General features: G+C 39.1%; 1 protein-coding gene across 1 annotated transcript; it reads right to left on the bottom strand.

Moving 5' to 3' along the window:
• Positions 1-6935: 6935 nt before the first annotated feature.
• Positions 6936-9166, bottom strand: 42sp43 (P43 5S RNA-binding protein). The gene is made up of 9 exons (XM_014993318.2): positions 8972-9166; positions 8796-8896; positions 8634-8730; positions 8445-8533; positions 8254-8327; positions 8077-8157; positions 7552-7781; positions 7413-7466; positions 6936-7346 (listed from the first exon to the last, which is right to left on the bottom strand). Exons 1-9 carry the CDS (start codon positions 9089-9091, stop codon positions 7086-7088), a joined length of 1107 nt encoding a protein of 368 aa, XP_014848804.2. The 5' UTR covers positions 9092-9166; the 3' UTR covers positions 6936-7085.

The raw sequence follows: 9166 nt of genomic DNA, 5'->3' as shown, positions 1-9166 counted from the left end.
TCACTGCTAATCGGATCAAAATGGCTCCGATACTCTCCGGACATAAATCATGTCAGCGTGTCATTTAGAGTTGCTCTGTTTGTATTAGGGACTGAGTTACACAGATTCGTGTCACAGTGAATGAGTATTGACTCTAAAGCAGCTTGAAAAGGCAGCAGCCTTTAGTTTCTCTAAATATGTCATTAAACTTGTAAGACTGCTTATTTTTTGGGCAGCAGTTCTCCAGGCTTTCAAAATGGCCACAAAGGTTTTATTTTGGTAACTTTTTCCCTCATCCATTTATTTGTATTTCAGTCTTTCTAAGACATTTTTCATAATTCCTTTAGTTTGTTTGCTTGTTAGGCCCTTTAACCTTGCCAACTTTGGGACCTTTGACTGATGACCCTTGTCCAGTTGTCTGGCAGAGTCCATCAGATTTTTACTGAAAGTGTCCTGGTATTCCAAGCAACACATGATGCTGAGGGTTACCACAACATTTGAAATATAAACAGGACCGTGCATCATGCTCAACAGTGCACATAGGGAGCTTTTTCATCATCTTTTGTTTCATGACCAAAACATGCAATTCCAGTTAAAGTTGAACTTCAGCTTGCAATTTCCATATCATTACATTTGTGATGGTAGGTCAGAGAAGAGGTTTTTTTTCCTGGCATGCTTTCAAACTATCAAGCCTGGCAAGTAGATAAAGACTTATGCTTGTTGCAGTTAATAGAAATTTTACAAGCGTCTAATTCATGCTACAAGCATCAGCTGTGAGTATGACAGAAGATACAGAATAACTTGTCATTAAAAACAAAATGTCAATGCTTCACCATTAGAAAGACATATTTCCTCAGCTCATTCTGCCCACTTCACATTTTCTTCTTCATCATAAAAAGGCAACAATGCTTAAAGAAAAATCATTTTACCGTGAAAAATCACCTCATCACGATATGTGGTGAAAAGAAAGAGAAGAGATGTATCAGGGGAGATTATTTAGTGATTAAATGAAATGATAAACAGCCAAAATGCTAATGGCAAATTACTTTTGTAACAACAGGGTTAGTGGAAAGCATGATGTTTCTTCTCCTGCCAGTCGACCTAATGTGCAGGACAAAACAGTCAATTATGCAGTGGTCCACTGGAGAAGAAAAGCTTCCACACAAATATCAGACTGTCTGAAGTAAAAAAAAAACAAACACTATCAATCTCTGTCTTCTTGGATGACTTTCAGCTTGCTGGTCACTGCTGTGTCTGTTCCAGTTTCCTAGAAACTGAGGACTCCTGCCTGCAAAGCCCATTTGAAAACCAGATCAATTTGCGTCGGCAAATTTTTTTTGCTGCCGTATGTGATACAATACACCACTAAGGTTTATTAGTCCACATGCTGTCTCTGCTTTATTGAAGTTTTATCGTTGCTCATGGAGTTGCGGCACTATTAAAATTTCACTCAAAGCAAACAGTGGGTAAAGTCGGGGTTAGACGGCTCAAACGCAGCCCGGGGAACGAGACACAGGTGAAATAAATGACATATTAGTTCAATAAAAGGTCACTGCTGTGGGATCAAGAAACGGTAAAAGTTGGTCTTTTGAAGGAGTCATTTTAATCTTACTTTCAAAATAAAATCTTATTATCCAATTTGTGTGTCAGATGTTTAAATTTTTTTTTCTAGTTGGAATCAAACGTTCCATAATTTTTTTTTTTACACTTGTGCTTCACAATGAATGCAACAAAATGAAATTATCCACCTGTGTACCTACAGTCTTGCATAATCCAGTCAAAAATAACCACTAATTTCTGTGAGTGCTGCATGCAGTTTGAAACACAAACCACAGGGTGAAAATGTAACCTTTCTTGAAATGATCTTGGTTGGGTTATGAAGCAGTCTGTATTTCCTAAGTATATATTTTGTTGAGACAGCAGAAAATCCTCTGGAGAATTTACACCAAGCAGGTGTGCACGTGTACTGCTTTGCAAGCTGTTTATATTTATGTATACATTGTATATTCTGTATAATCGTCCGAGTAGGAAAGGTAGAAAAAGTGGAAATAAGCCATCGATGGTGAGTCACAGTCATTTGCAGTCGTCAGCGAGCTTCATACAGATACGCCACTGAATCCGGTAAGTCCACTCCTTTAATGTTGTATTTTAGATTAATTAAAAGCATGAAGGCCAGCCCGGAATCCATCTTCAGCATTTTTTATTATGCTTATCAGCACTGAAAGTACACCATATTCTCCATCTTTATTCTGCAGTTTGCACTAGATACAGGAGAAATCCTCCCCATCAAGTACAGAAGATGGGAGGATTTTCAGTCTACTTTTAAAACAGGCACAGACAAAGCTTTTTAAAAATATACTGCTCAAAAAAATAAAGGGAACATTTCACTTTAGTTTTGTGTGTGGCTCCAAATCCAGGCCTCCATTGGTTAATAAATTTGATTTCCATTGATGATTTTTGTGTGATTTTGTTGTCAGCACATTCAACTTTGTACAGAACAAAGTATTCAATGAGAATATTTCATTCATTCAGATCTAGGATGTGTTATTTGAGTGTTCCCTTTATTTTTTTGAGCAGTGTAGTTTCTATGTCTTTGTCTCAAAGAAATGAAGAATGAAAAAAAGTTTCAGTTGTTTCTGGTTGGTTGTGTAATGCAACATGTTCACCAAATTCCATCTCTGATTGGCTGACCAGTCGTGGCAACCTCACTATGGCTCATCAGTCTTAGAAAGAATCAGAAACACAAGAAGCCTTGTCTGTCTGATCAGAACCGGGACTGATTAGAGTTGTCGATTAGGTTGGCAAAATACTTCTTGCTGCTGAACTGTTTTTTGTTTTTTTTTTCTTCCCTATTCAATTAAACTGGGAAGACAAGCTTCAGCTTAACTAGCAAGGCTCGCTTTTGCCTTGTACATCCCGTTCCAGAGGAATCTGCATAGTGGGTAACCACTAATACCAAAGTCAGTTTCAAGTAAGAGGCGACACAGCAGCCTGGTTTTGGACCACATAAGGCTTTCTTTGTTCTGTTTGACTGTGGTAGATGGCCAAAGCCAAGGGGACATTTTCAAATGAACTCGAGACTAATGTCTGCATTAGCTCCCCTTCTTAAGAGTAAAATGTGGTCTTCGGACTTCTGATTAGTTTAAAATCCACCTTCTTTACACTTTTAAGAAAGGTCAAGAAATTCTTTGATTAAAATATAAGCTTTTGATCAGATTGTGAGCATTCATTTCTTCCCACTTTTTCCCTGTAGATTTTTTTTTCCTGACCTTGTTAAAATGCCAGGTTCTGTGATGAAATGAGTCAATTTCAAAACTTAGTCCAAACATGTGATATTTATCAAGGCAACAACCTGATATGTTATGCTTGTGAATCCTGAAAATAATACTTTTTTGAAGAACATTTTGACATTTTTCATCAGTTTGTATTTTTCAGAGAAATCTGTCAGCGTCTGACATTTTGAATGCATTTCCCAAACGTTTTGCAGAAGCAGCAGACACTTATTGTCCTCTTTACAAGACATTACAGACCTTCGACTGAATGTAGTTCTGAACTCTGGCCATATCAGTCTAAATTCATTTTCCCTCTCATTCAGTCATTCGTTTGTTGTTTTGGATGCATGTTTAGTTTCACCGTGATGCTAAAACTGCAAAGATTTTCAGTCAAAACTGGACAGCATTTGGAACATTTTCTTGTTTTGAAAAAAAATAACAGTTCCATAAAAAGAAAAGTAATCCCAGTTTATGATGCTGCCAGCACTATGATTTTCTCTGAGGACTGCTGAGTGGTTTTTGTATTAAACATATCTTTTGGAATGGTGACTCAAAGTTGAGTTTGGTTTCATCAGGTCAATTTTAGCCAAGCTTAAATGTTTTCTTTGAAAGAAAAGGTTTCCGTTTTGCATTGCTACTAATTTGTCCAGACATGCAGGAAAACAAAAAAAAGAGAAGATTTTTATCACACGTAGAACACAACCAGAGCTTGGCAGGAAATCCTGGAGCTCCTTCAGCGTTGCCGTCAGCCGGTTGGTATCTCTGCTTTGACTGTCTTCAGTGCACCATGGTAGATATAAAAAGCCATGGTGTTTTTACGTCTTCATGACTGAAGCATTTCTACTACAAGTCTCTTTTAAGTCTTATAGCATATCACAAGCTCATATTGCAAATTATGATTTAAGATGAGAGAGGAAAATGTGAAAAGGATACAAATAGAGTTGCAGTTTGTTCCTGGTTTGCAGATTCACTATGACTTAAGCTGGGTGTGTACTCAACAAGACAGAATATTAAAATAAAAATGGATTCATTAAAGTTTAAGAGTTTCCCACTATTGTAACCAGATTATATATATATATTTTTTTTATTCTAAAATTTATTTCTTTTACAGTTGAATTGAGCTAGATCACATTATGGTCTCATTTTTTATGCAATGAAAACCTGATATGACTGGTTCGTGTTCTGTATATCAATTTAAAGAAGCATATCAATCTGCTACTAAGGTTACAGCCAATAACTCTCTTATCCTCAACCAGGGTCACAAATGTAGAGAAAAAAAGTAAAACAGGCCAAGGACAGTAAGGAATAATAATAGAAGGAGGCAGAAGAGCCGATTTTGTTTGCACCTGTGCAGAAGGCGTCTCCTCATCATCCACTTTCTCCTGTCGGTTTGGTGTGCACGTGCGTTTCTGCTATGAAAAGCCTTAAAACAAGGCCATGGGAAAAGAAGAAACTGGAGTGGTTAAAGGTTTTGGGTCATCTATTCTGGAACATGCAGGCTAAATCAGGACATGACGACTGTAGTTAACCTACTTTGATTTATCTCCTTGTTTCGTTTTCTTTGCACGGCAAGAGTGCAGATTTTTTTTTTTTTTTCATTTCGGATTTTCTGTGAATAAGACTGGGGGAAAAAAGTGGGTTACTATTTAAATTAAAAATGCCTCAGCTGAATAATGAATTTTGCAAAATAAGATATGAGGTTGCAGCATTTGGGCTTTGAAGTAGAGCAAAAGTTTAAATACATTCATCATGGATTTTACACTCATTTGTGGCATTTAATTATGTCTTTGAATCATTTCTTTCAGGGTTGCTTGATAACATATATACTTAATTTTGAATTGTGTATTTTTGAGAATTATTTTGGGAATCAAACCCAGAACCTTCTTGCTGCAAGGCAACAGCTCTACCAACTGCACCACTGTGCAGCCATAATAATACAGGTGAACTACCAAATAAACACCTCAGCCCTATTGAAGAACTATCCAACTAAAACTAACCCAACCAGTTTGATGTACCAGAGAAATTCCCCATTATGCTCAAATGTGTTCATACAGCTCCTATTTTCAATAACGATGCTAGATCTTACATCATTTTTAGCCACCCCCAAAGGGGAGACTGGTTCAAATGAATGAAAACCCAAACTATATTAAATTCATGCCTCAAAACGTCACAGTAGAACTATAAGCTTCTGCAAATTTAATCAAACTTGCTTAAATTTTGCAACTCTAGGGGCAGAAATGTTATCCTATGAAAATAGTTTGAAGTGGTTTTTCTTCAGTAAATGTCAAAATTTTTAGAATTATTTAATGTACTTTGTGAAAATATCAGAAGTTTAATTATTTGAAGTTATGTTTTGCCTAAAGTCAAATAAATCTAATTTGAAACTCGTCATGGTGGAGAAAGATTCAGTTTCATTTATTCCCCTCTGGCCTTTGTGACGAGATCCAAAGGCTACCTCAAAAAGTTAAAGGTCTTGCTTTGTGGGTAATCGACATGGCATTTCCTGAAAGCAAAGTCCTACAGCTGAGGTTTACAGTTCGAGTCATGGATTTGCTAATCAGGTTATTTACTGGCAACAGGACACGCAGTTTCTGTGCCACTGATGAAAGCCGGCACCATCTAAACGTCATAACAGCAGAAATTTTTCAGCTGAAGCTAAAAAGAAAAATGTTCACCTTTCTGAAACATCCAGCTTTCCTTAGCATTTGACTGAAAGCCACACTGCACATCCAAAGCAATTTTAACTTGAAGAGGCAGTCATTAAGAGGCTTTTATCTTCATTTTGTAAGTAAGCTTTACAGCTAGTACACCCAAGACAATTAGATGATTCAGAGAACAGCTAAGGCTAGCTGTGAGTAACTGCAAATGGAAACTGTGAGCTCGACTGAACATGCAAGTCAGCTGTTGTAACTCAATGTTTGGGGCATGAAGTGGCTGAGCAGATAGCCGGAGGCTGAAAAGCGGAGAAATTGACCTTCAAAAGAGGGGCGAGAAACTCCATTCAAACTTTATCTGTCAGCCTGTTACAGATCTTTGAAATTAAGCTCACCCTGCTTCACTGAAGCAGGAATTTTCCAATAGAAACTTACAATGACTTATTCAAAGACAATAAAAATTATTTTCACCTTCTAAAGGTCATTACAGATACGATTTTAAAGCTTCGAGAAACATCTTCACTCTTAAAGGCCAAATTTAAACCAGTTGCAAAATTAAAACTGAAAATATCTTTGAACCCAAATCTGAACTCGACTTTACAGCTTTTGATACTTTTCATTTTGACTGGAAGATTTCAGCTACAGAGAACATCCATGTCACTGACCAGGAAAGCTAAAAAACCCACTTTTACTTAAGTCACAACTAGCAAGTCATGTTTAAAGTGTTGAGCCATTTTCTCAAATGCGTTCAAAGCCTTCATTGTGGCCAAATATGCAGACTTTGTTCTAATCCAATCCACCCACAAAGTTACTGTGATTCAGCCTTTAGTCATGTGCAGTTTTGTTCATTTCTATTGAGCGCCAACCAAAATCTGCAGCCCAAGCAGGCGCACAAGGGCTGCAGGAGGACAGCAGCTGTTTGAGTGGGCAAACAACAAGATGCTTAGCATCGCAATTAAAGGTCAATGAATAGCTGATCACTTGTTGCAGACGGGCAGACCCTGCAACAGAATACCAAGTCAGTAACAGCTTTAGGTTAAACAAACTTATTTTATTGGGTCAGCGTACAAGAAACTCAGAAACTTAGTTTTCTCCATGTCCTCAAGTCATAAAATTAGAGTTAAACTAAATAAAAGGGCCCCAATTAATCCAGCAAAACAAAATGCAGTCACTGTGTGCATTAACTTCTCACTGGTGCAGCTTCTAGGACCTCAAAAGGACAGGGCTGCTTGATCCCAAACAAGTCCCGTAGGTTGACTTCTGGGTCCACATAGTGAGGGATCTTGCGTTCGTTGAACAGCCCAGAGAGGTCCGCTTCCACTTTGGCACGTCTGGAAATCCGCATTCGACACGCGAAGAGGCGACCCAGGTTCTCCTCGACGAATGACTGACTGTTTCCATTCAGGCGCTTCTGCCAGGTTTTCTTTGGCCTCTTCCGTTTCTGTTGGGATAAAATAAAGTTAAAATGACAGAATTCTCAACAAAATCTTACACTTTGAAGCGTTACCATTATTATGGTGGCAGTGGGATCGTGGCGAAGAAGGTGCCTTTGCAAACTCTCCTGTGCGATAAAAAAAAGGCATTTAATTTGATTCTAGTCAAATTCAGTCATGTTTATTATGAAGGCGACGTTTTCGGATACCAACCCTCATGGCGAACATCCGAGGGCAGTTGGGGAAGGAACACTTGTACTTCAACAGCTGAAGGTGCACCTTGCGGATGTGGTGCTCCAGGTTAAAGGTCGTGGAGAAATGGGCCTGGCAGTTCTCTCTTGGACACACGAGCACAGGCTTGTGGGAAGCATGGCTTCGTTTGTGTCTGCGCAGAGAACCGGCTTTCTTAAAGACCTTCTTGCAGACCGAGCAGGTAAAAGTAGCTGTGAAGCAGAAGTGATTAATCAGACGCTGCATCCAAGACATGATTATTTTTAGCGAGACTTGACCTAAGAGAAAAGCTTATTCAGGATGAGAAAGTCGCATTATATTTGCCTTTGACTTTCTGAAACACATTAAAGTGATTCAGAGTTTGATACTGCACCAGTCACTTTCTGAAATAAGATTTCATGCAAAACTGTAAATCTCAAATTAATCTTTGCTCATCACAAACAGTCTGAGCCAGCTCTTGTTCCAACTGCATTTTTAAGCATGGCAAGTTTTTTTTTTTTTTTTTACCTGGATGTTTGGCCATGTGTTTCAGAAGTTTTCCCCAGGTGTGTTCAAGCACCTGGCAGCCATCATGATGGCAGCGATAACCTGACAATATAAAACAGATAAAAACCTCCTGACAACATTTTAAAACGTCTTTTCACAGATTAAGAAATGCCAGCAGTCGGCCGGTAGGAATCAAACCTGCATGCTTCTTCTCATGGGCTTTGCGGGCAATGTGGGAGTTGAATGTTGCAGTACATCCACCTTTAGTACATCTGTACATCCAGACAGAGTGAACAAACACTAAACATTAGAAAAATGTTACAAAAATTAGCAGTTAAAAGTGTAGCAAACGGCATTTTCTTTAAAATACAAGCCAAATTAGTACATACTTGAACGCTGCTGGCACATTATGCTCCTGTAAGTGCAACTTCAACATTCTGCGCTTCTTGAAGCTGAGAGTGCAGTTCGGTTGGCTGCACTACAAAAGGAAAGTTTTAAAAAAAATTAAAGTTACTCAATGACTTCAAACTAAACGCTACTTTGTCGCCATCTAGTGGGCAAACGCAGCCGACACAAACCTCGAAAATGTTTTCTTTATCTCCATGAGCGACGCGCAGATGCCTCTTCAGCTTGTGTGCGAGGAAGAAAGCTTTTGCGCAACCTTCAATATTGCATCTGAACACCAGAAGTAAGAATGAGACGCTTGTTGATGAAGTGCAGATTAAGTCTGGCGTACTTACTGGAACTGCCTCTTCCCTTCGTGCTGAAGCAAGTGGCGTCTCAGGTGGCATTTCCTCTTGAAGCTACGGCCGCATCCAGCGATGGCGCACAGACACGGGCGCTGTGGGGACGCACGTTAACACGCGCCAGCTTTGAAAACAAGCGATGCGAGAGTTATTCAAAGCATTTGCCTTACTGCTCCGGTGTGCACAGTCTCGTGTTCTTTCAGCTTCCACTCCCTTGGGAAAGTCGCTCCACAGTCAGCGTGGGTACAGGCGAACAATCGCGACCTCTCCGGAAGACCATTCATCGTCATCCAATATCCAAAGTCTTGGCGCTGCTGGGAGGCCGCCGCGTTTTCACAGCTTCTCTTATATTATCTCGAACACAA

This window comes from Poecilia mexicana, unplaced genomic scaffold (assembly GCF_051168715.1).
Source record: "Poecilia mexicana isolate PSO_F unplaced genomic scaffold, ASM5116871v1 scaffold_8, whole genome shotgun sequence".
NCBI lineage: Eukaryota > Metazoa > Chordata > Actinopteri > Cyprinodontiformes > Poeciliidae > Poecilia > Poecilia mexicana.
The sequence above is the reverse complement of the archived record's forward strand: the minus strand, read 5'-3'. Positions and strand labels throughout refer to the sequence as shown.